General features: G+C 43.9%; 2 protein-coding genes across 6 annotated transcripts in view; both read left to right on the top strand.

The window, feature by feature from the left end:
• Positions 1-24748, top strand: part of LOC146647398 (uncharacterized) — a 65399-nt gene extending 40651 nt beyond the window's left edge. Inside the window, exon 4 of the mRNA XM_085388815.1 lies at positions 24671-24748. The gene's annotated coding sequence lies outside the window, so the exon portion shown is untranslated. The remainder of the gene's footprint in view (positions 1-24670) is intronic.
• Positions 5177-25006, top strand: LOC146647397 (cytolytic toxin-alpha-like). 5 transcript variants are annotated; one of them, XM_085388842.1, is made up of 5 exons: positions 5188-5311; positions 11893-11955; positions 12079-12173; positions 13969-14078; positions 22545-25006. In XM_085388842.1, exons 4-5 carry the CDS (start codon positions 13982-13984, stop codon positions 24989-24991), a joined length of 2544 nt encoding a protein of 847 aa, XP_085244968.1. In that variant the 5' UTR covers positions 5188-5311; positions 11893-11955; positions 12079-12173; positions 13969-13981; the 3' UTR covers positions 24992-25006. The 5 variants fall into 5 exon arrangements, with proteins under 5 accessions (XP_085244964.1, XP_085244968.1, XP_085244969.1 ...); XM_085388840.1 differs by lacking the exon at positions 12079-12173 and adding an exon at positions 7368-7474 and having other exon boundaries at positions 5281-5311; XM_085388843.1 differs by lacking the exon at positions 12079-12173.
• The last annotated feature ends 2017 nt before the right edge of the window (positions 25007-27023 follow it).

Below are 27023 nucleotides of genomic sequence, written 5' to 3'. Positions count from 1 at the left end.
AATGAATGATGCTCACAGTGAGTCAAAAGTAAACTGAGTGCATTTTTGGACAGAGATTCACTTTTCATGTGTGTGTATAATAGGTACATAATAGGTACACGGGTACATAAAAATACACTGCAAAAACAGAAGAATCCTTGAAATCTACGAATGTACAAAATAATGATAAAAGAATTATAGAAATGGAGGAACCTCTGCCTTTGGTACAATCTCTACAATGTATGAAAAGATCTTTACTGCAGATTCTACTATGGCTCTGCACAGTTTGTATTTTATTTTAACCAATGTGACTTTTCATTTTAGAAACAGATTGCAATTTTGTGTTGTAAGATTTATGAGTTTCATGCTTTCATAGTGCTACTTGGGAGAGCTTGACATTTTCTCAGTCACTGTGAAAAGTGTGAGAAACACTGATAAGTGTCTGTGTGCTTTTGGAAAACATTTAAAGCTGCTGCACAGAATCTTTGAAACAAGCTTAAAACATTTTTAGAATATAAACAGAGCTTTACTATCGGACATAAAATTGCAGAATAAAATACATATGGCAGATAAACCTATACTACAAATAATGATATCAGCTTGGAAAGAAGTAATAAAAATTGGTGGTTTGGAAAATGCCTCTAAGGTTTTAAGATGGTGTGCATATGATTCAGATTTTACTCCAAATCAATATGATAATAGATTCAAAAACTGGATTTTAAAAGGTTTAACCAATTATTATTCATTTGTCCATAAGGGTGCATTTCAAAGCTTTGAATCTTTAAGGAGCAAACATGACTTGGGATCTCATGCTTTTTTTAGATATCTACAGATCAGAAATTATTTTAATCAAAACTTAAAAGTGAACCTAAACGAATTACAATTTGTAGAAACATTCTTATTACTAACCAAATCTGAAGTGCAAAGTAAAATTATTTCTAAACTATATAACAGCATCCGGCGGTGTAAAAACGACAGCACTCTGTATATTAAAGCGAAGTGGGAAAAGGAGGGTAATTTGTCAATTACAGAGAAGTGTTGGGCTCACGCATGCGAGATACAGTGGGCTACCACTGGGTCTAATGTTTGGCGTGAATTTAGCTGGAAAAACATTTTGAGATTTTTCATTACCCCTGCTCAACAAAGATATCGAGGAATTGGTGATAAATGTTGGAGATGTGGGGGAGATGGAGCTAACCATTTCCACATCTTTTGGGACTGTAAAGTTATTCGCCAGTATTGGTCTCTAATCCATGATCATTTACAAAATGTTTTTTCATTTGTTTTTCCTTCAACTTTTGAGACCATGTTTTTGTGCAATGCACCAGTGGATAAACTGAATTCCAACGACGGAAGACTCCTGTATATCCTTCTGGCCGCAAGTAAAAAGCCTCTTACGAGAAGATGGCTTAAGCCTGAACCACCAACGATAGAAGACTGGATCCATTCTGTACAAGAGATCTATAGGATGGAAAAAGTGTCATTTTCTCTTAAACTTCAGAGGGATACCGTCTACGGAATATGGTCTAAATGGACAGACTATGTTAAGCATATGAGGTGTGATTTTGCGTATGATGTTACAACCCTGAGTACTATGTAAACCTACCTGCCTCCTAACCCTAGTTTTTTTTTTTTGTTTGTTTGTTTGTTGTTGTTTTTTTGGGGTTTTTTTTGTTTTTTTCTTCTTTTCTTTTCTCTTCTTTTTTTGTCTTCTTTATTTTTCAATTATAAGTTAAAATGTGACAGCAAAGAAAATGTAAAAAGGTAATAATAAGATAATAATAAAGATAATAATAAAAAAAAAAGAATATAAACAGAGCATCTGCTTCTCTCTACAGCTCCTCACTCCACCAGGGCTGTTTGGCACTTGGACCATCCCAGCCTTTGCTTTTATTGTTTATTTTATTTTATTTTATTTTCACTTGCTACACACGGGACAGACTTGACTGGGGAAAAGAAAAGGGAGAAAGAAAGAGGGAAAGAAAAACAGTGGGGAAGAGGAACAAAACAAACAGACAAAAAATATACATATCAATCACCTGGATCAGCTGTTGAGAAAGAAAAAAGAGAAGCAAAGAAAACGAGAGCAACATAATAAACAACATCACGATGAACTATGGGAATATGACAGTAAATACTAAATGTTAAACATTATTGTGCAGCACGTAAGATCGACAGCGAACAGTGTGCTTTGAGGTAGGAGCCAAAAAGGGTGTAGTTTGTGTGTGTGAGCACCCGTGTGTACACCTGTGAGCATGGACGTGCTTGTGTTTAACAGGTTCCTTCATGTAATGATCTGCTAGAGCAGACCTTCCCAAAGTGTGGGGCCCGCCCCCTAGGGGGGGAGCAGAGCCATTGCAGGTGGGGCGCAGAATGAAAAGGGGGGAAAAAACAAAACGCTTGGACACTGCTAGCACGGGGCGCCCACAGAAACGCAAAGCAGGAGATGAAACATCGTTGAATATGTTTCCAAACCAACTTCATTCTAAGCCAAAGACCAGAAAATATGGTGAAGCAAATCTTCCCTTTGGTTTCACCTGCACAAGAGCCGAGGTAGGTCTTATTAAAACCCGATCCTTTTGTCCCCGTGATAGAACAGAGAAAACCCGACTCATAGTGGTCAAAACATTTATATTTCTTTTTATTCAATCATCTTCCAGAAGAGAGAGAGAGAGAGAGAGAGCCCTGCACAGCCCCAAAGCTAGTTGCAGAAACTCTAACATTAGAATTTAAAAACGTCTCACATATAGGTGTTATTTTGGTACTTTACACGTCACACAGTTTCGATACAAACACTCCTTTTATGGTACAAGTTCCTCTTTTCTGTCTGGCTTCCTGTATTTATTAATATACTTTTATAGCTCTACACTAACTTCCTGCTTTTCAGTCTGGCTGAGCACTTAGTTTATGAGTCTAAAGGGGCCTTGCTGTACAAACCTTCATTATTAAAGTACATAAAACAATATAATAAGAAAATAAGTCTTAAAATCTATATTTAAATCTCAACATCATATAACCAAAAGGCTTTAAATAAATAATAGTAGATAGGTCTGGAATGATTTTCACAAAGCCTTCTTAAGAAGAATATTTCTTATATAGGACCAATGTTCCCTCTAAGCTGCGCTGGCTCGGTCTCTGCGCACACAAAATCTGCGTTGCGCACAAAAAGTGAAGCCACGTTAATGACAACGTGCACAACCATTGGAGATGTGAGCAGGACAGACGGAACAACTGATGGGAAAAGTGTGGACTTTATACCAGTTTTTAAATTGTGTTGATCGGCCACGTAAAACCAGAGTTATGATAAAATATCTGCAATGTTTGTTTTTCTTCCTGAATACTGTCGTTGTTTATATTTACTGCGGGAAGAAACGGTAAAAACGGCGTTTTATAAGGAAAACGCTCGAAAGCCTGTGAGCAAAGACACCCCCCCCCCCCCCCCCCCCTCCCAGCCTTTCCTATTGGTGGAAAAATGCACCATGTGGACCAATCAAAACAGGATATGGCAACATGGCATTTAGTTGTTTAGGGAGGGGGAAGTTTTAGGAGTGACGGAGATGTGAGAGATTTGCAATGTTTAGCACAAATCTTGTGTAGTCAGTGTGTAGTTAGTGTGTAGTTAGTGTGTAGTTAGTGTGTAGTTAGTGTGTAGTCAGTGTGTAGTTAGTGTGTAGTCAGTGTGTAGTTAGTGTGTAGTTAGTGTGTAGTCAGTGTGTAGTTAGTGTGTAGTTAGTGTGTAGTTAGTGTGTAGTCAGTGTGTAGTTAGTGTGTAGTTAGTGTGTAGTTAGTGTGTAGTTAGTGTGTAGTCAGTGTGTAGTTAGTGTGTAGTTAGTGTGTAGTTAGTGTGTAGTGTAGTCAGTAGTTTTGTTGTGTGTGTCAGAACAATGAGGCGCCTGCTGAGTGTTACAGGTGTTACAGCAGTGACACATCTCCTGCTGTCAGGCCTGCAGGTATCAGGCTGATGTTCTCCTTCATCTCATAGTGGACAGGAATTATTTTTTGGAGCGGCACAAATAATTTGTGTGGCATCAGATTTGATGCAGAACAGCTGATTGTTCTGTAAATAGTTTGAAATGTTTGTTTAAAAAACGCCTTGGCTGCATTTTCAGGTAAACAGCTGCAAAAAACTTTGTTGTTTGCATAACAAGGAAACATTGATTCTCAGCCAGGCCAAGTGTGTTTACTATATTTGTTAAAGACGGGTTGTTTACAACGTTTTGGCAGCAAAGACGGGCAGAGAGGCTCCCAGGTGCATCTTCAGCAGGGTCAGGTTTATTTAACCCTATGCTTGGACTTGTCACCGTGGCCATAACATGATCAGAGGTTACTTATTGACCCTAACAACTACATTTCAAACAGTACTGATGAACAGGTGCTCATACAACAAGTGGCACAGACTTTATTAATATATTTGTAAATAATATTTGACCTAAATATATGGGTCTTGTGATTTGAAGATTTAGGTTAGATGCGTATCACAGTGGTTCCATTATATAAACACTCCGGTGTAGGTGTATATAGTGTATACGAATATATATAATTGCATAGTATATGAGTATATGTCCAGTGTATACAGGTATATATGCCATAAAAACATTCCACAACATGGGGATATCACCGGGTAAACTCCAGAAAGTTCTTAATATTTTATTGGTCAAGAGAAAGAAGAATGCAGACCGTGTTTAAATCAACCTCACAAATGTCACAGATCAGTCAGTAGGGCTCCTGAAAAGTCTGTGACACATCTGTGTGAACATCACCAGTTAATTTGGAACACTGGTCCCCTGACACAGAGTAATGTAGTGTACAAACAACCTCTTGCAAAAACAGATGGCAGAACATAGACGAGCTCATTGGTCCAGGACTCCACAGTCTATTCACACCTACAGGCTAAAATTCAAGTGTTGCAGCAGCTCAGGATTACAAATAAATCTTCCCTAGTTCAAAATTAAAAAGTTAAAGTTACAAGTCTAAAACAGCAAATACATGTGTGTATATTCATATAAAACTGAACTTTAAATTGAAAAGAGTATGAGAAAGTTTCAAGAATGAGACATGTATATGTATGAACTAAGCATGAATAAATTTAAACTGCCATAACACAGTGTGGGTGCTTAAGCTGTTCTCAAAAGTCTTTTTCTTTCCTTTTTGTAAATCCTGTATAACAAGTGTGACTTGTGGTTCTCCCTGTTTACAGAGGAAGCAGGTCACACATTCCTGAGAAATCAGTCCCTCCTCTCTGTATGTCCTATAAAAGCCAAAGGTGGGCAAAGTTTGTTCCTTACAGAGACGTCAGAGGCAGAACAACCTGAGAGACCAACTCCTGTGTGCAGTGAGTACTGTGGTTACATATTTTATTTGCTTTCTGACTGTAGTTATCTTTTGAATAAACGCTTAATCAGTATTCATATCAAGTCAGTATTTTTTTTCTTATAACAGAAAACAGTTGAAACCTTTAATTTTCTTGCTAAAAATCATTTACCTTCATCAGCTTTTTCAAATAATCTCACTTTGTCAAATCACAACAACAGTCACGTGACTGTTGTTGTGATTTGACGCTATATAAATAAAATTGAATTGAACCTTCTGTGAATGGTACTCATGGCCACTGAAAACACAACAGAGTCAGCTGTTACTAACTAACTACTACTAACCCAAGTTGCCTACCGATGCATCCATCAGAGCATGAATGTGTGTGTGAATGTTAGTTAAGAAGCACTAGCTAACAGCTGAGGAAAAAGTGCTTGTGCAAATGGGAGTGATTGGATGACTGTACGAGTTCTGTAAAGCGCTTTGAGTGCACATGATAGAGTAGAAAAGTGCTATAAAAGAACCAGTCCATTTTCCATTTATCAAAATCTCATCTTTAAGGTCTCACATTCACAGGCAGAGTTAGACCTTGATCTGCCTTCTAAGTTCTCTGCTGTTTTTCTGCAGTTTGAGCCTGGGAATTTTTCAGTCTTAAAGGAAGCAATCGACCATTTAAGACCTTGTACTACTGATGGATGTCTCTGTCCCACTGCAGCCTTTGCTTAACCAGTCTTTAACATCATGTAGACAGTTAACAGACCTTTCTCACCCTAAACGAAAATAAGACTGAAGTTATTGTTTGTGGAAGTGATGCCCCTTTGGATAAGTTAACTGATATGCTCGGTCCTCTTGCTTGTCATCACTTCCACACTGTAAGAAATCTCAGTGTTTTTAGATAGATCTTCAAATTAGAGAAACAAGTGTCCACAGTTGTCGAAATCAGTTTGTATCAGTTATGTGAAATTGCCAAAGCGAAGCCTCATCTTCCTCCTAAAGACCTAGTAAAACATTTATGACTTCATCACCTCTAGACTGGACTACTGCAATTCTCTCTACTTTGGTCTTTAACACTCATCTCTCCATCACTTGCACTTCGCCCAAAATGCTGCTGCATGTCTTCCAACAGGTGTTAGAAAGTCTGAACTCATCACTCCAGTTTTAGCAAATTTACACTGGCTCCCTGTAAAATATTGTATTGATTTTAAGATGCTTTTACTTACTTTCAAAGTTTTAAATGATATGGCGAGCAGTTACTTAAGCAAATTCCTCAACACATATAACTGCAATAGAGCACTGAGATCTTAGTACAGCCCAATAAAGGAGATGGGGCCTTCACAGCTGCAGCGCCTAGACTCTGGAACATCTGCCACTCAATATTTGTACTTAAGAGTCTATACAGCGTTTCAAATCGCGTTTAAAACTCACTTTTTATGCTGGCTTTTGATTCAAGTTTGAGTTCCATCAGGTTTGTTTTATGTTCGTTTTGTTTTTATGTTAAATATGTTGTCATTGAAGAAACTGTTTTTACCAGAGACCAGACTGCATCAAATTTATTGTTCTGAATATTTCCAGTTTTGTTTTTGGAGGAACTAAATCTGCAGGTTTCACCAGAGAAGCTTCTGTAACTGGTCATTAACAGCTCTGTGGGAGTCACGGTGGTGGAACGATATCGCAGACGTTCAATTTCAGAATTGTTACGAACCAACAGGATACACATGCAGCCCATGCAATAATGTTACTTTAAAATGTTTCCACCTCAAAGGGCCGAGAGAAGCTCAATAGGTGAAATTTTATATGAATCATTTTCTGAAGCAGTTGAAACATAGTAAGAACTGAAATATATTTAAGAACTAATTCAACAATACTTTATAAGTAAATACTTCACACATATAATTTAATTGGTGTTCCTTAAATACAGTCTTAGTAACATGAATAACCTCAACTTGCTCTCACAGATTTATTTGTGTCCATCGTTGTTAGTGCACGTCCATGTTTTCTAACATGTGGAAGGTCCTGAGTGTGAAACCAGCTGCTCTGTTTGTAAATTTCTTTTCTCTGGTTTTCCCTCCTGGTTAAAGCTGCAGCATAAAGCTCAGACTATTTCTGAGAAATCAGAGTTCTTCCTGACCTTCCCAAAGGAACAATAGCTGGTGGAGTGTGTTCCTGTCAGGGACTTCATTCTGCTGTGAGTATGTGGTTTGACTTGTTTTGTTTGTTTTAGATCTTCCTGATTCCTCATTGCTAAGATTTTTTTTTAATATTTTTGTTGTGAGTCACAAGGCATTTTCAGGTTATTTCCTGTTCAGACATTTTTTTAATATAATTTGCATATTACGTTCGTACCACAAAACTATATCAGCCAAATGAACTCCGAGCTGCTGTTTTATAAAAGAAATGTCCATCAGCTGTAGAGACGCTGTAGCTTAAACTGCCTGTTGTCATTCTTACAGTTTCAAATACTGTCTCTCTCAATCTCGGTGTGGCTGTAACTCAGGAGGTCACCGACTAATCCGCAGGTCTGCATGCCAAATATTCTTGGGCAACATCAAGTTGCTCTCCAATGCATCCACTGGAGTATGAATGTTAGATAGAAAATACTTGCATAGAAAAAAAGTGCTTGTGCGAGCAGGTGAATGAGAGAAGTTGTGCAAAGCACTTTCAGTGCTCAGAATACAAAGTGCTGTATAAGAACCAGTCAGTTGGCAACCTTGTGGTTTAGAAGAATCAGAATCAGAAAGGGTTTTATTGCCAAATGTTGAGCAGGTTTACAACATTAGGAAATTGCTGCGGTGCTTCAGTGCAAACATAGTGTCATAAATTACGCTTAAATAGACATGAGAAAAAAATAAGAATAAGAATTAAAAGTGCTAAGTAGATAGATATATACATGATATATACATGAGTGCAGGTGGTGATCAGTGCCAAACATGGAATGATGCAGTGAACACAGCGTAGGGTCATGTGTTAGTGGCGGGAACAGTCATACGGTTATTGTTCATGAGTCCGACAGCAGAGGGGAAGAAACTGTTCTTATGGCGAGAGGTTCTGGTGCGAATGGACCGGAGCCTCCTGCCTGAGGGGAGCAGGTCAAACAGACTGTGTCCAGGGTGAGAAGGGTCAGCTGAGATCCGAGCTGCACGCCGCAATGTCCTGGAGGTGTATAGGTCCTGCAGAGAATCAGAATCAGAATCAGAATCAGAATGGGTTTATTGCCAGATGTTGAGGTTTACAACATTAGGAATTTGCTGCGGTGCTTCAGTGCAAAGAGATGGGAGTCTGCAGCCAATCACCTTCTCAGCAGAGCGCACAACACGCTGCAGTCTCTGTTTGTCCCTGATAGTGGCTCCAGCATACCACACGGTGATGGAGGAGGTGAGGATGGACTCGATGATTGCGGTGTAGAACTGCATCATCGTCCGTGTTGGCAGGTTGAATTTCTTCAGCTGCCTCAGGAAGTACATCCTCTGCTGGGCTTTCTTGATGACGGAGGTGATGGTGGGCTCCCACTTCAGGTCCTGGGTGATGGTGGTACCCAGGAAGCGGAATGAGTCCACAGAGGTGATGGGGGTGTCAGTCAGGATGATGGGGGGGAGTGGGGCTGTGTGCTTCCTGAAGTCCACAATAATCTCCACTGTCTTCTGGGCATTCAGCACCAGGTTGTTGTGGCTGCACCAGGACACCAGACGTTCAACCTCCCTCCTGTAGGCAGACTCGTCCCCGTCAGAGATGAGCCCAATAACGGTGGTGTCATCTGCAAACTTGATTAGCTTGACAGACTGGTGGGTGGAGGTGCAGCAGTTGGTGTACAGGGAGAAGAGCAGAGGAGAAAGAACACAGCCCTGAGGGGAGCTGATGGTCCGGGAGTCCGAGACATTCTTTCCCATCCTCACATGCTGCTTCCTGTCCGTCAGGAAGTCAGTGATCCACCGGCAGATGGGATCACTGACTTAGACCACTGAAGCTTCAGCTTTCTGTCTTCTCACCAATGAGAGGAGCAGTGTGAGCGAGAGTGACTCACACTCTCCTTTGATTACATTTACTGGACTATTGTTATATTATTGTGTATGATATGTTCGCATCAGTGTTGAAAAGATATGCACATTATATATTTGTTTTTATTATATAGGTTTTTATTTGTTTAAATACTAATGACAATGAAGTGACCAGTGCTGTCAGCGTTGATCTCGTCAAAATGACGTTAACCCCATAACCACATTAACGCGGCAAATCTCCGGTAGCTCGTAAACGCGTGAGCACCATGCAGCCCTACGCATGGGGCGATCCACGTCAACTTGCTTACGGATATTTGCCGCGTTAATGCGGTTATGGGGTTAACGTCATTTTGACGAGATCAACGCTGACAGCAATAGTTTATACACCAGAGGGTCTGATTGTTGGGTTTTCTCTGTATTATTCTGGTCTTTACTGTACAATGTAAAGCACTTTGAAGTAACTGTTGTTGTGATTTCGTGCTATATAAAATAAACTCGATTTCATTAAAAAATATTTAGATTAACAGTTTTCTGGAAATGACCTACTGCCAACGTACGATACTCGTGAAGAAAAACTATACAAAATGTGTTTAGAAGCATTTCAAATGAAGCTTTGCAGTAGATGTGGATCAATAAAGAGTTTTAATGCCTGAACCTGCAGCTGTTTGCTTTCCAGTGGATCCACAGCTGTGCAGGATCACCATCTACTGATGTAATAAGGTTTTATCTTAATATTGTCGTGGTTTTAGGCAAGGATTCAAGCGACACCTTGTAGAGCACTCAAACTCCGACCTTTATTGTCTACTTCCTGTTTCAGAACCCCCTTTCACAATAAAACAGGTTATACTCAAACAGATTACACCACATCCTCCTTTCGCTGAAAACATCAAACTTACAAGAACATTTACAGCATATATGAAAACTGTACTCTCTTTTTTTTTCTTAGAACCTTTCATAGAAACTTTTCTTTCTCTTCAACCTTTTTTCCTTTACTTTTAAACCCATGTTTTTCTTTTTTGTTTTGTTTATTTTCACAAGTCCAGTCTTTGTGGTTTTTTGACAACCCTGCCAGCCCTAGTTCTGACAGGACCTGGGTCTTCTGTCTTAGGAGTCAGAGTTGTAGTCGCCGATAGGTTTGAAGCAGGCAGGGCGTTCTCTGTTGGACTGAGAGGCGTAATTGGGGTTTGTAACTTTGGTGTGGCATCTGGCAATGGCTGGAGGTGATGCCTATTTCTCCTGATGGCTCCTGAAGGGGTCTCGACAATGTATGAGCGGGGTGTGGAGTGAGAGGAGATGACAGTCCCTTCACGCCTAGTGTCTGTAATCCACACTGGTTGTCCCGGTGAGAGTGGAGGAAGTTCTGTCACACGATGTCTCCTGTTGTACGCAACACTGTCCTTCATCACTCTCTCTCTCACTTTTGTCAACACTGTAGCCTTGTTGGGCAGGCTGGGATTGAGCAAAGAAGGAAGCTGGGGAACTGACGTGCACAGTCTTCGTCCCATTAGTAGTTGCGCAGGGCTATATCCATTAGCCAATGGGGTTGCTCTGTAAGCTAGAAGTGCAAGATATAGATCTTTTGTTTTCTTTAGCAGACTTTTCACAGTTTGGACATGACACTCAGCCTCACCATTGCTTTGTGCAAATCTTGGACTGCTTGTTACATGTCTGAACCCATAAGCTGCTCCAAAGTCTTTGAACTGTTGGCTTGAAAACTGAGGTCCATTGTCACTGTAGAGAAACTCTGGAATCCCATGTCTGGAAAAGATTGATTTTAGATGCACTATAACATCCTCCGATCTTGTGGGAGTAAGTTTGGCTATTTCCACAAATTTAGAGTAGTAGTCCACCAGAAGCACATAGTTGCTGTTGTTAAACGTAAAAAGGTCTGCTCCAACTTTTTGCCATGGTCTCTCAGGGAGTTGGCTTGGCATTAAGGGTTGCAGGAAGCATCTGCAGACAGTTTTAACTCTTTGTTTGGGTCATAGAGTGCAAGAATGGGAGTTGACGTCAGATCGCCTTTCAGCTGATTGAACGCTTTTTGCTGTGCGCAGCTCCAAACCCACTGATTTTTCTTCGAGAGCAGGTCTCTTAGGGGCTTGTCTTTTTCGGCCAGTCCTGGGATGAATTTGCCTAATTGGTTAAGCATCCCGAGAAAGCTGCGCACTTCACTGGCGTTTGACGGCTCTTTCATTGCTGTGATCGCTCTAATTTTGTCTGGGTCTGGCTGTACTCCCTCCGCAGACAAAACGTGTCCGAGGAACTTCACTTCCTGTTTGCTAAGGTCACATTTCTCCAGGTTTAGCGTGACACCGGCCTCTTGGAGTTTATTGAGCACTATGTGCAGCCTGGCGTTGTGCTCCTGCTGATCCTGTCCCCAAATGAGGATGTCATCCATGTGACAAACCACACCTGGCAGCCCATTAAGGATCACTGACATTCTACGCTGAAAATGTTCTGGGGCTGACGCTATTCCAAAGGGAAGTCTGTTAAAGTGGAAGCGCCCAAAGGGTGTAATGAATGTTGTGTAGTGTGCTGACTCTGGTGACAATGGAACCTGCCAGAAGCCTCTGTTTGCATCTAACTTACTGAAGACTTTTGCTCCCGCCAGGGATCCAAGTGTCTGTTCAACCGAAGGCAGGATGTACTTTTCTCTGCACACTGCTTCATTGAGGTGGGTGAGGTCAACACAAATACGCACAGAGTCGTTTTTTGTTGGCACTGGGACCATACCTGCACACCATTCTGTTGGTTCTTCAACTCTGCTGATTACTCCCATGGACTCCATTCTTTCCAGTTCCCGTTTCACCTTTCCTAACAAAGGGATGGGGACCCGTCTTGGTGCGGCCAGGGAAGAAGGCACAGCATTGGGTTTCAACTTAATCGTATAAGGTTGTTGCATTAAACCTAATCCCTGACACAGCTTTGGGTAGTTCTCATTCAACACATTCATGTCAATACTGTCAGCTCTACACACAAGGTTCAGCTTGACACTTGTTGGCCTGCTTAACAGTGCTATGTGCAAATCTTTGATAATGTAGACATTTTCCTGTATTTCCTGTTCACCTTTGCAAATTGTTTCTCTGCTCATACCCAACACATCAAGTGGAGTACCACCTGGACCAAACAATGGTCTATCTGGTTTACATAACTCTGTCTCATTTTGGTTTATGCAGTAATACATCTGGGCTGGGATAACAGAGACGTCAGCTCCTGTGTCCATCTTAAATCTAACTTTGTGGTTTCTGATAGTAAGGTCTGCATACCAAGGATCTGAACCTGCGTCTACAGAACCAAGAAACACGGGTGTATCATCACTTTTCTCTGTTTCTGTCACATGCACAGATTTAACAGATTTACACACTTTACTGAAGTGTCCTCTTTTACCACATGAGTGGCATGTTGCATCTTTTGCTGGGCATTGTCCTTTACCATGCGCAGAGGTTTTCCCACACCTGTAGCATGATCTCCCATTTGGTGTTTTGTCCTTTGTTGTGCATTTACGTTCTCTTCGGGGTTTGAATGTTGAATGCCTTTGTTCCCTGTGCTTCGCTGTCACAGCATCTATTTCCATCTTATTTTCCCCTCTGATGTCTGTCTGTTGTTTTTTGATGACTTCAGACTGCCGGGCCTGATTAACCGCTTTCTCCAATGTCAAATCTCTGTCGATTTGAAGTCTCTCCGCTAAGCTGATGTCCCTCAGACCCACGACGAGGCGATCTCTTATTAACTCATCGTGCAGTGCACCATAACTACAGTTTTCAGCTAAAGCATAAAGTGCGGTGACAAACGAGTCAACAGTCTCATTAGCTTGCTGTGTTCTTTGATTAAAGCGGGCTCTCTCATAGATAATGTTTTTCCTGGGAACAAAGTACGTATCCAAAGTGTCTCTTACAAAGGCAGCAGTACAAAGCAGTATGTCCGATAAAGGTTGCCCTCGGAGGATATCATCTGCTTCATCCCCCATGCAGTAGATGAGTGTGTTCACCTGGTTAGCCTCTGAGCTAAGGTGCAGGTTGCTTGCAAGTCGAAATCTTTCAAACCTCCTTATCCACTTTTCCCATTGCTGTGGCTTTGAGAAATCAAACAGCTCGGGAGGCTGGATGGTGAATGTGGCATTCGGGGGTAAGTTGGCGTTAGCATTATAGCTGCCGTTAGCTTGCTGGTGGGGCGGTGACGTGCGAGGCTGTGTAGCTGTTGCGCTAGCTCCCGCTTCTTCGTCCGACATCTTATCGTCTGGAGGAAAAACTCTTTACCGCTCCCAAAGCCGCTTGCTGTCACTCCCCGATGACAAGGCTCTTACTGCAATCCCACTTCTGACACCAAGTCGTGGTTTTAGGCAAGGATTCAAGCGACACCTTGTAGAGCACTCAAACTCCGACCTTTATTGTCTACTTCCTGTTTCAGAACCCCCTTTCACAATAAAACAGGTTATACTCAAACAGATTACACCACAAGTATGTAAATATATAAGAGGTGTTATTGACAGTCATAAACAGAAACAGTTTGTTTCCGTAAAACTGAACGTGCAGCATTTTACAACCTACTACACTGTCACTGTCTCACCCAGGAGGTGCCAGGTGGAACTATTCCAGATGTTGTCAGTTATAGTAATGGGTATAAAAACAAACAGCTGGACAGCAGAAGAACCAGAAAAACATCCTCAAAATTTTTCTGTGTTTTCCAGGTTAGACTGAAGAATGGACGGTACATCAGGTGAGATGGAGGTGGCAGCGCTCGGTCGGCCTTTCAGCGTCGGGATGCTGTACGACTGTCGCAGTGACTCGCTCGTCACTGGTAAGAATTCACATGTAAAAATTCTTTATGCATCACAAACTTTCGTTTTTTAAAGCCAGTCGACTGTAGAATAATATATATATAAGTCTGGCCTAAGTCTTCTGTTGATGACGGCAGCAGTCCAGGACTTGAGTTAATTTTCTTTAAGTTCCACAGAAGAATTGGTTACATCAGAGCTTGCCAGGCTTAATCCAAATGCAGTGCAGCCATACGTGAACTTACAGTTGTAGAAGATACGGTATATGTGACTATGAGCATGGTTTTCTGGAAACAGAAACAGGCAATTCTGTAATCAGTAGAGTCAAAAGTAACTAAGAAACAATCACAACACATCATCTACTCAACACAGAGGTATTTAACAATGTCCACAAGGGGTCACTGTAGACCATAAAGACCATCAGCTGAAGCAGCAGATGTGAGCCCAAACAGGTTCCCATCACTCCAGCCTTTCTGCCAGTAAAAGTAGCCACGCCCCTAACTCCAGTATCAGATACGTGTTATAAAATAATTCACCCGTGGCTACTTTTACTACGGACAATACCTACAACCACGATTACCGACACTAACAAGCTGATCTACAATACAATACTAATAACCAATAAAACAAAGTAATAACAAACCAACAAACACGAAAACACCAGACATTATGATACAGACTTATAGTTTGTTTTTCCTCGGTGCGCCTGCTCGCTGCTGAAGTCAAAGTAAACTTTATTGTCATCTCCGCTACAGTCCAGTAGATAGAGAGACGAGACGACGAGGCTCCAGTTACAGCAGTGCAAGTAAACAAACAATATATATAAGAAGAGTAAGAAAATAAATATACACTTTAGGACTCGGGGTAAAGGGATCAATAACAATTTAAAATGTATAATTTATAGTTTGATGATTTAAAGTCTCACACACAACCCGTGGAAAGGGGAGGGGGCCCTGCTGCTTCCAAATAGAGCACATTTCATTCATACTGTTGTAAATCCAAGCTCATTATGGATTAATGATTTGAATCCTGGGTTCAAAGCCATCAGGTGCTCAGTTTAGAAAAAAGAGAAAAGAAGAGGAGGAGAAACGAGCAAAAGATGCAGGTAAGCAGATGTGTGATTGGATAATGGCAGCTCATCCTGAAACAATCAGAATCAGAATACTTTATTAATCCCTAAGCAAATTATGTGAGTTACAGTTGCTCCAAGAAGATATGGTAAAAATAGCAACAGTAACAGACTAAGCTCCAAACAATACATTATGTTACAGATTTTAATATTAATTAGTCATTGTCAGTTGTTGATTTGTCCTGTTCTCATTGTGTGACGAGTTATGATGGCTGTCTGGTAGCTGTTTGCATACTGTAACATTCACAAGAACCAGACGGTTGGGTCTCAGTTTGTCCGTTTATTAGGCACATAAGCAAGCGGGTTGCTAACTCAGGGGAGAGCGCCCTCGTGCTACACCTCTCTTCAGCCTGGCACACACACATAACACCGAACAACCAGGTCCCCCCTCCCCTTCCTCTACACCACCCTCCCTACTTCCTGCAGCACAACCAAACATGAATCTTAAAGGAACAACAACAGCGTGCAGAGATAACCAACATGTCACTGTAGAATAACACTTAACCATCGTTACACTGCCCCCCCAGCAATAAGTTCCTCGTCCCCGAGGGAACGACACAGTCTCTGAGGCGGGGTGGTAGCCTACGTTCCCTCCTTGACCTCCTGAGCCCCTGAGGTGGACGCGGAGCTTCGGGGCTTTGGGGTGAAGAGTCCGAGGGAGGGGAACGCAGCCCCGGTCGGGGGCCCCTCTGAGCAGGGTCATGGACGCTCTGTACACGTCCCTCTGGAAAGGAGGGGAGGGACTGCCCTCTGTAGGGGGCCATCCGGTCTCTGTGCAGCGCTACTATCCTCCCCCTAGGAGGCAACTGCACCCTGTAAACAACTTCCCCCACTCGCTCTAGGACGCTGCAAGGCCCCACCCAGCTGCTATCCAGTTTAGGACACCGTCCCTTCCTCCTCTTTGGGCTGTAGACCCACACCAGCTCCCCAGCACGGAAGTGCCTCCCCTTAGTGGTGATGTCGTAATTCCTCTTTTGGCGCAGGCCTGCCTTCGCCAGCTGCTCTCGGGCGTAGGAATGTGCAGAATCCAGCCGGTCCTGCAGCTTCCTTGCGTAGTCCCGGCCCGGTGGTGCCTCTGGCGCGTCCGGGGGCTTCCCAAAAGCCAACTCTGCAGGAGTTCTCAGCTCTCTCCCTAACATGAGCAGGGCAGGCGTACATTGGGTGGAGTCCTGCACTGCCGACCTGTAGGCCATGAGGGTAAGGGGAAGATGGTAATCCCAGTCCCGTTGGTGTTCTGAGGTAAGGATGGCTAGCTGCTGGGCCAGCGTCCTGTTAAACCTTTCCACCAGCCCATCGCTTTGGGGGTGAAGTGGGGTGGTGCGGGTCTTCTTAATCCCAAGGCGTTCGCACATGGCAGCAAAAACCTTGGACTCAAAGTTACGCCCCTGGTCACTGTGGAGGATCTCTGCTGTTCCAAAGCGGCTGAACATCCCCTCCACTAATACATCAGCGACAGTCTCAGCCTCCTGATCTGGGACGGCGTATGCTTCCGGCCACTTGGTAAAATAGTCCATGGCCACAAGAACATAGCGGTTTCCTCTGTCTGTGCGAGGAAATGGGCCCATGACGTCCACAGCTACTCGCTCCATTGGGGCTCCTGCTGGTTGCTGCTGAAGCTGAGCCCGGGACTGGTCCTGTGGCCCTTTGTGTGAGGAACATGCATCACAGCTGCGGCAAAAGTCCTCCACATCCCTCCACTGTTGACCCCAGTAATAGCCCTGGCGGAGGCGGCGGAGAGTCTTGGAGACCCCAAAGTGGCCGGAGCCAGTGCTCCCATGGCAGGCTTACAGCACAGCTGACCTCAGCGACCTTGGCACCACAACCTGCCACCTCTCCTCCCCCGTGGCAGGATCCTTCCAGGTACACTCCAACACCCCCTCCTTCAGCCTGAGAGCTGCAAACTTGGCCCATAGCCCCCTGGTACAGATGGAAAACCCAGTGACCTCATCCCAAAGGGGTTGCTCCCCCTTCTCCAGCCACTGCAGGACCGGCAGCAGGTCCGTGTCTTGTTCCTGCCATGCCCTCCACTCCGCTGCATCCACCACCAGAAGAGCCCTGCAGGCGAGCTGTGCTGCTCCGTCTATTGTCGTGAGTTCCCGCTTTATTTCCTCTCGCTTCTCACAGTAACGGCAGCCAGCTGCAGCACATGGGCGGCAAGAGAGGGCGTCTGCGTTAGAATGGTGCGTCCCTGCTCTGTGCTCCACAGTGAAATTGAAGGCTTGGAGCTCCTCCAGCCAGCGAGCCACCTGTCCCTCTGGCTCCCTGAAAGACATCAGCCACTGAAGGGCAGCATGATCAGTTCTGATAACAAATGCTGTGCCGCACAGGTAGTACTTAAAGTGTCTCACCCCCGCCACCACAGCCAACAGCTCTCGTCGTGTGACACAGTAGCGCCGCTCACTCCTGTTCAGGACCCGGCTGAAGTACGCCACCACCTTCTCCCCTTTCGGCCCAACCTGCGACAACACCGCTCCCAGCCCCACATTACTTGCGTCAGTGTCCAGGACAAAAGGCAGGGTGGGGTCAGGGGGGGCAAGGACTGGGGACTCTGTCAGCGATCTGCGGAGGGTGTCGAACGCCTGCTGACAGTCCTGTGTCCAGATGAAGTCACGGTCCTTCTGCAGCAGGTGGAAGAGTGGTGCGGTTATGGAGGAAAAGCCCTTCACAAACCTCCTGTAATAAGACGCCAGTCCTAGGAAGCTTTTGAGCTGTTTCTGGTCTGCTGGTGTGGGCCACCCGGTAATGGTGTGAATTTTTTCCTCCAAAGTGCTGATGCCCTCACGACCCAGCTTGTGGCCCAGAAACTCCACCTCCCTCCTCATGAAGTGGCACTTGTCGGGATGCAGCTTCAGGCCTGCAGCCGCCACCCTCTCCAACACTTGTCTCAGGGCATCCAGGGCAGCATCAAAGGAGCTCCCGTGTACTAGAAGATCATCCAGGTAAACCAGACACCATTGCCGTGGGACGCCAGCCAGCACACTGTCCATAAGCCTCTCGAAGGTCGCAGAAGCGTTGCAAAGACCAAAGCTCAGGACTTTGAACTGCCATAGTCCCCTGTTAGTGCAGAAGGCTGTCTTCGGTCTGGATTCCGGGGACAGTGGCACCTGCCAGTAGCCACTCCGCAGGTCCAGGGTGGAGAACCAGGAGGACCCGGCTACTAAGTCGAGAGACTCATCAATCCTGGGAAGGGGGTAAGAGTACTTCTTCGTCACTTTGTTGAGTGGTCTGTAGTCCACACAGAAACGCATCCTAGGACTTTTTTTCTTAGGCACCATCACCACCGCGGAGGCCCACGGGCTATCAGATGGCTCTATGATGCCCGCCTTCATCATTTCACACAACTCTCTGTCCGCAGCCTCCTGATGAGCCAGGGGCAGGCGGCGGGGGCGCACTTTAATAGGCTGGGCATCCCCGGTCTCAATGATGTGCTCTACCAAGTGTGTCAAGCCAACACCACTTTCTTTCAGGGCAAAAATGTCACTAAACTCTTTTAGTACCTGCCATAGACTCTCTTCCTGCTGTGGAGTCAGCCCCTCACAGTTCTTTGACCAGATACTCCTCACTGCTGAGAGCCTCTCCTCCTCCTCCGCCTGCTGTTCTGCTGGCGGGTCTGTAGGGGTCTCTGCGGTGGAGGTGGACGCCGCGGCAGATGCTGTGCAGACCGGGGGAGGAATAAGCGGCACCTTCTTCCCATCAGGGAGTACGAGGAATCCTTTGCCTAAGTCCAGTACACCACCAATGGCTCGTAAAAAATCCAGCCCAAGGATGCAGGCGTCCTTCACGTCAGCCACCCAGGCAGCATAAGACACACCGAGGTCCCCCACCTTGAACTGGAACACTCCCCTCCCTCTCATTGGGGCCAGATCACCGGTCACAGTCTTAAGTTGCACATTAGTCGGTTGCACAGCAGCTCCGGTTGGGACAACATCGGGTCGGACCAGCGTTGCATTGGACCCCGTGTCCAGCAGGGCCGTACAGGACACCCCCGCAATCGTCACTGGAACATGGCAAAAGCCGTCAACCTGGGTCCAGCCCACAGCGATGGCCGCACCGGGTGGAGGTGGTGTGGGGATGTCGTTCTCCCAGGCCCGTGTACTTCCACCTACACGGGCCCGTGGGCGTTTCCCTGAACCGCTGCAAGCTTGGGGCACTGCCTGATGAGGTGTCCGACTTGTCCAACTGCACAGGCCCGCTGGCATCTCCATCTGTTCCACAGGTGCTGACACAGCCCTCACCACGTGTGCGTCATCAGCGCCCCCAGAGGATCCTGCAAGCATCTCCCTCTCCAACGCTAGCTCCAGGGCTGCACTGAGTGTGGCCGGCTGAGCAAGCTGAGTTTGCATACGGAGCTCTTTAGGGCTCAGGGCCTGCAGGAACTGGTCCCGAGCTAACTCCGCCTGCACTGATGGTGGCATGCTGTCATACGCCCTCCGGCAAAGGCACTCGACTTCATGGGCCAAAATGCGGAGGGGCTCACCTGGCAATCTGCGTCTGTTGTGGAACTCCGACCTCAGCAGCACTGGTTGGTTATACTGCCCGAAGCGCCTCTGAAGTGCTCCGACCAGAGCATTATAATCTCCCCTCTGCTCCTCGGTCAGCAGCAGCAGGCATGCAGCTGCATCCTCACACGGCACAAAGCCAATTGGAGAGCTTTATGTTCCTCAGACCAGCCAGCTGCAACAGCTAACAGCTCGAACTGTGCGATAAACACTTCCCATGGCGTCTTGCCGCTGAACTTAGGCGTTTTTATATTCGCTGCAGCTTGCTGGGCGCCGCCATGTTTGTTTACATCACGTGACGGCGCGCCAAGCGAGGTCGACTCCTTCCCGCCGGAATCGCGGCCGCTGTGCGAACAGTTCCCAAGCCTAGTCAAACCTGGAGAAAATCCAGCCTCGGCAGACAGCCGCAGCGCCGTTTCCCTCACTCCATGAGCGGGCGCGCGCGGACGAACCTCCCTCTCCTCCGTCTCCTTCTTAATCCTGCCCGGCAACATCCTCGTCTCGTAACGGCAAGCGTCGCCAGCAACAGGGTGTCGGGCGTTCTGGGGTTCTTTTTTCTTTCTTCACTTCTGACACCAATGTAACATTCACAAGAACCAGACGGTTGGGTCTCAGTTTGTCCGTTTATTAGGCACATAAGCAAGCGGGTTGCTAACTCAGGGGAGAGCGCCCTCGTGCTACACCTCTCTTCAGCCTGGCACACACACATAACACCGAACAACCAGGTCCCCCCTCCCCTTCCTCTACACCACCCTCCCTACTTCCTGCAGCACAACCAAACATGAATCTTAAAGGAACAACAACAGTGTGCAGATATAACCAACATGTCACTGTACAATAACACTTAACCATCGTTACAATACAATGCATACTCTCTCTCTCTTCATATGTGTGTGTGTGTTTCTCTGGTGAAATTCAGTATGGTTCCGACAAAAGTTCTATGTTAACCCTCTGGGGTCCATGGTATAATTGGCTGTTTTTGACTACTTTTAATTTTACCTCTATATTTCACCTTTAAAATATGTTTTTCTTGCCTTGTTTGGTATCATTGTTTTCAGCACAACCTCAAATATCTGAAATTTGAGTTATTTTTTCATTTTAGTATACTATATTAGCACAGTTGATCTAAACTCAGACAGGAAATTCAAAATCCGAGTAAAAAAAAGTTATATTTTTTACTGTAAAACCCACAAACATGTTTAACGAATCATTTTCATAGCTTGAAATGCAAATAGAAATTGTACATTTCTAAAAAATTATGCACCAGTTTTGCAAACAACAAAGTTATATGGTACTATTTACCTAAAAAGTGCAGCCAAGACCTCAGGCGTTTTTTATATAACCATTTAAATCTATTTACAGAACAATCAGCTGTGCTGCATAAAGGAGAAGGCACACAAATTATTTGTGCCAGTCCAAAAAATGTAGTTTGTGTTCAGTATAAGACAGAGGAGAACAGCACAGGCCTAAACCTGCAGGTCTGACAGCAGGAGGTGCATCAGTCCAGTTTTCCATGTGGGAACAGCGTTTACACTGGAATCTGCCTTTGACGGCTTTTTTAGAGCAAATATGAAATTCAGCAGTATAACTGACACACAATACAAAACAATAACTACACAACACACTAACTACAGCCTCCAAACACGCTAAACATCACTAATGTCTCACATAGTGATACCCGCTTTCCGTTGTGGGTGTCACTCCTAAAAACTTCCCCTTCTCCCTAAACAACCAACTGGCGCGCCAGAGGGAGTCTTCGCCCAGGGCGCCAAACAGGCTAGAACCGTCACTGTCTGTTGGGACTAACTCCCTTTTGGAGCCTTGTGGCACCCAGAGGAACTGTAGTGTTTAACATTTCCAAGTTTCAGCTCCACAGGTTGCCTCGTGGTTTTAACTGCACCCAGTTGTGTTAAAGTGATCCGGACTGTTCCTTTGTCCTGCTAATTTTTATTTTTACAATTCTCAAAGAAGGTTCAAACTGAGCCTTCAAACAGAATTAAAACCTGCTGCTTGCTCGAAGTTGTTGGATTCTAGCAGATTAGTGTTTGAAGTCCTCTGGAAACAGCCAAGGTTTTATTATTCCTGCTTCTGACTTCTATTTATGCCTTTTTGTAAAAGAAAAAACAACAACAACAAAAACAAGCTCTAACTAACTGCTGTAATCAATGTGCAACTGACAGGGCCTAAAGATAACATAAAGATAAGAACATCTTCCCTGATCCTCATGAGTAAAGTCAGTCACTATTAAAACAAGTTGGCAGCCATGATGCAACACCTGGAAACCCGCTCCAACTCTTAGAGCGCTTTTCCATTTGGAGCTACTCAGGTTGGCTTGAGTCGACTCAGTCTTTACGATTTCATCATTAGCTGGTAATACCTGGTACCAGATACTTTTTTTGTACCAACTGCATGTCACTGATTGGCTGATCAGTGACATGCAGTCTTTTGACAGTGGCGTCACTAAATTAGTTATTAGAACGTTTCCCTCACGAAAATCCAAGCTGCCATTTTTGATATTATTACTGTCATTATCTTAAATACTGAAAACTCAGATGCAGAGCCTGAACTCTTCATCTGAAAGAACTCAGTTAATCTGGTTCATCCAGACAAACAAAAGATTTGTGCTTCATTTACTATTTTGATTTCATTTTGGTGAATATCACAAAAAGAGATGAAAAAACAAAACAAGGAAAATCATGAAATCAACAGCAAAAGTTTGACAAGTTTGCTCATAGAAACACACCGCTCTGTGTATTTATTTTAAAATTCACATTTTTTAAAATCATTTTTTAACATTTATTTTAGAGTGTGATTTAATTGATGGAGTCCTGGTAGTACTTTTGTTGCTTCTTCTTTTGCAGGAATGACTCTGTGGGATCGTGATGACCTGATGAAAGATGTTGGAGAAAGACCGCAGGCCTCTAATGATTTTGAAATTGTTGCATCTGAATCAATTTCAGACAAATCTTCAGCTCTAAATGTTGATGCTTCACTGAAGGCAAGTTTCCTGGGTGGACTGGTTCAGGTTGATGGATCTGCCAAATATCTGAATGATAGTAAATCTTCCAGAAATCAGGCCAGAGTAACACTGAAGTACAAGGCAACCACAAAGATCCAGGAGCTGTCCATGAATCATCTTGGAAGAGGAAACGTGAAGCATCCATATGTTTTTGATCAAGGCTTAGCAACACATGTAGTCACAGCTATTCTTTATGGAGCACAAGCTTTCTTTGTGTTTGACCGTGAAGTTTCTGAACAGGAAAATCATCAAGATGTTCAGGGCAACTTGAAGGTGATCATCAAGAAGATTCCCTTACTTTCTGTAGAGGGTGAAGGTTCCCTGAAGATGGAAGACAAGGACAAAGAAAGTGTTCATAAATTCTCCTGTAAATTTTATGGAGACTTCTGTCTTCCAAAACCACCAATAACCTTTCACGATGCAATAACAGTCTACCAAAGCCTGCCAGGATTACTGGGAGACAAAGCTGTACCAGTGAAGGTCTGGCTGCTGCCACTGACAGCTTTAGATTCTTCTGCTGCTAAACTCGTCCGTCAGATCAGTACAAGATTAGTTCAAGAAGCACAGACAGTCCTGGAGGACTTCAGTGAGCTGGAAATGAGGTCCAATGATGTACTGGGAACCAGCTCTGCACAGCAGTTCCCACAGATTGGTAAAAAGCTTAAAAGTTTCAAAGAAATGTGCTCTGAGTTCAAGCTGGAATTCCAACAAACTTTGGCCAAGAAGCTTCCATCAATCCGAGGAGGAGGAGAAGAGGAAGCTGAGCTTGCAGAGATCCTGAAGAAGAGACATTCTTCACCTTTCAGCAGCAAAAGCCTGAACGAGTGGATGGATTGTAAAGAGAGAGAAATCTACACTTTAATGTCTTTTACCAGGATGATGAAAAACACCAAAATCATCTCGTCTCAAAATGATCTGTACAAGGAAAGTCTGAGTGCAGAGCATGTTGTGTGTTTTGTTTTCACCTCTCTGGGAAAGGATGAACCGTACCTCTCAGCTTTATCAAGATACTTAAAAGGAAAAACCAACCCAGACCTTCAAGATCCTCACACTCATGATGTAGAGAAGGAACAATGGTACGCCTCAAAAGAAGTAATGGCTGAAATGAGGAGGAAAGCAAAACTCTTCAGTGATTTTGCAGAGGCCAACGAGGAGAACAAGAACATGAAGTTCCTGACAGTGGGGTTAACTAATGAGACACAGGAAGGTTCCAGCATCCACCTTTATGAAGGTGGATTTGCTGTCAGTGAGAACTTTGAGCCTCCTTCAAAGCCTGAAACTGTGACAGCAGCTGACATAAACCACAACAGTGTGACACTGAAGATTTCTCCACCCAGATTTGGAGCAGAGAACATCACCTCCTACTCTGTTGAGTACTGTGTCAGTGGAGAGGATGGATGGCAGCAGAAGACAGAAGCAAAGGCTGAAGAAGTCACAGTGAGAGATCTGAAGCCAAACACAGAGTATGTGTTCAGATGCAGAGCAGTGACCTCAGCAGGTGTCGGGCCGGATAATCAAGTTTCTATTAAAACAACAGAAAGTTTGACACTCATAAAGGAAGTCCTCAGAGAAAGAAAGCAGCTCGAGATTTCAGTTGAGAATCTGCAGGAACAGGTTAAACTTGGGTTACGCAAGCTTGAGGAGATAAAAGAGACAATTGAGACATTTAAAGAACATGAAGCAGAGATAAAGAGACATGAGAACTTTGAATTTGAAGTTACTGTCAAAAAGCCTGTTCAGGAGGACATTTCTGGGACTGGAAACTACAGCACCAACTGTCAGCAGTGTCATGTCACCTGTCACTATCCCTGTCCCATACGAAAGGATGCAGATAAAAGAAAGTGCACAGCAATGGGACCAGATGGATACTGTACTCAGTGTCCAGGCAAATGTATTTGGAATGTACACTTTAATCAGAAGTACAGATGGTACTATAAGGACATTAGAGAGAAAAGAACACTAAAGGAGCTGAAAGAAAAGTATGAGAGAGCCACAGGAGAGAAGATGACTGTTCAGAAAGTGATTGACAAACTGAAGGCTGAGTATGACTGTTTGCATGCTGAGGTGATGAAACTGATGGAGAGATCTGCCAAGTGTCTGAACAGACTCAAAGAGATAGCACTGAAGCCAAACCCTCTGTCCACTCCAGAGTACATCGACATGCTTATGGAAGGAGAGAAATCTGAGGGCAAACCAGGCTGGAAGAGACGAGTTCAGTCTCTGATGGAGATGAAATCAAAAGCAGAGCTCATGGCTAAAATAGAGCAAGGAGAGAAACTCCTTCACTGAACGTTCATGTGATCACAAAGAAGAACAAAGAAAAGGTCGAGACCAGTTTGAACTGAGATGATAAAGATCTGAACTCAGTCGACAAAGACAAACAACACGTAAAAACCCTCTTATTTACTGTTTGCTGCCTGATAAGATCTCATTTTAAAACTGATTTATCTTTAACATAGAAATGTGATTATATTTTATTGGACATTAAAATGTTCAACTTTTTACTTTTTCCTTTCAGCTTCTTTATATTCTTTATGTTTGATCTAATATTAAGTTTATTTTCTCAGTGACTCCTGATGTTGATGTTAATGGACTTTTTATTGTGTTGATTTTTATGCTTTTATTAAAAAAGTATAATTTTAATTTTGTTTACTTTCCTGGATTTTTCTGTTGCTTCATAAAACACAGCAAATGTTTATCACACATATGAGAGCAGCTGTTTTATCCTCTGTGTGAGGGGATGTAGTTTTACTAACTCACACGTGTCATTTACACATTTACAGCTTCATTTTCATTTGCTTCCTGAGCACTCGTGCTGCCAGTGTGTTAGCTTTATCTAAGTAAAACCCTTTGCTGGAAGAAAGAGACGATCCACTGCAGGGGCAAAACAGCGGTCCACCTAAAGAAAAGGCTCTTATACTCAAACAGATACAGATGTGTCTGCCGTACCATATATCAGAAACAGAAGATACAACCTCTCTCATGACCCTCGGATGTATGTGAGGTATGCCAGAACACTCTGGAAAAAGGAGTGAACGTCCTCCCATCTCATAGCACACAGAGTCTTACTAAGGATGAGACCTTCTATCAGTATGCAAACAATTGTAGACTCTAAGCATATATGATTATGTTTCTAAGTACAAATGTCAATTCTAAAATCTCACTCTGACACAGCGTTTGTTCACAGTTAAACATTTATTCAGCCAGTCCTGTCATTAAGTTGTGTTTGATTAAACAGAGACATGAATCCCTTTGTTGTCGTGTCAGGAGCTGCACGCTGTGGTGACCTGTTGTAACAGGAAGCAGCTGGAAGTCACTTTATTAAGATCAGAATTCAGCGAGCTGATTGGTCCATATTCTCTCATTTGTTAGCAGGTGTCCTGATGTTTTTAAAGTAATAATTTGAGCTCTGATTCATTAATAATTACTCGAACCTGCTGGATTAGCTTTAAGATCATGGTCACATGATCATGAGTTTGTGAGTGTAATGTTCTCATTAACATAAAAAGCTGACCTGCAGGATGATTTTGGTGAACAGGCCTCTCAGTCAGCATCACTGATCTGCTTCAGTCTGACTGCTGAGCTGGAAAAAAGCCGAACCTGAAGATTTTATTCTTCATCTTAAACATGTCAGCTCATCAGATAATGCCTGCATGCTTCTACACTGTCTGCTGTTTGAAAACACATTTCACTGCATTTAATACCAACTTGAAGTTAAATGTGACTGAACAACATCAGAGGTAGAAGAAGCACAGAGAGCTGTGGTCTGAAGACAGATGAACACAGCGTGTGAGAAATTGTAATCTTTACAAAAAACTTCCAGTAACTGTTTAGGAATTACAGACATTTTTATACACAGTCCCTCATTTTCAGATACTCTAAACTGGCTAACAAGTAGTTTGATAATTATGATTTGATCAACTGGTCCTGAATCCAATTGACACCCTCTTCTCAACGAGAAGCCTGAGGTTGGGGGAGCCCGACTATCCTGGAGGGACATTCCCTGCCAGATACATGATGGACAGGTGGAGGAACTGGAGGGTCATGTGCCTGGCGGGACGGTCGATCTAGGACAGGACGAGTATCTACCTTTTCGGAACCATGATAACAGGGTTCTTGCTGATCTTAGCTGGCTTGGACCTGTGTGATGGACCGAGTTGAAAACAGGAGGAGTCACAGAAATTATTTGAAAAATAGGGTTGGCATTTAAACCAAAAATTATATTTACAAAAGTAATAAATGTTGAGCTCATAAAAGAGGTAAAAGAAACAAAACTCAACTCATGTAAAACCACAACTTAACAAACCAACTGACTGCCCAA

The sequence above is a fragment of the Rhamphochromis longiceps genome, linkage group LG18, assembly GCF_057381845.1.
Source record: "Rhamphochromis longiceps isolate RC_006_pf linkage group LG18, R_longiceps_female_GT1.1, whole genome shotgun sequence".
Classification (NCBI taxonomy): Eukaryota; Metazoa; Chordata; class Actinopteri; order Cichliformes; family Cichlidae; genus Rhamphochromis; species Rhamphochromis longiceps.
This window is presented reverse-complemented; position numbering and strand designations above follow the sequence as displayed.

Excerpts from the sequence above, each read along its gene's own strand:
- LOC146647397 (XM_085388838.1), top strand. The coding sequence starts at position 13,982 with ATGGACGGTACATCAGGTGAGATGGAGGTGGCAGCGCTCGGTCGGCCT. Across the intron at positions 14,079-22,544 it reads CAGTGACTCGCTCGTCACTG|GAATGACTCTGTGGGATCGT; the intron begins GTAAGAATTCAC and ends CTTCTTTTGCAG.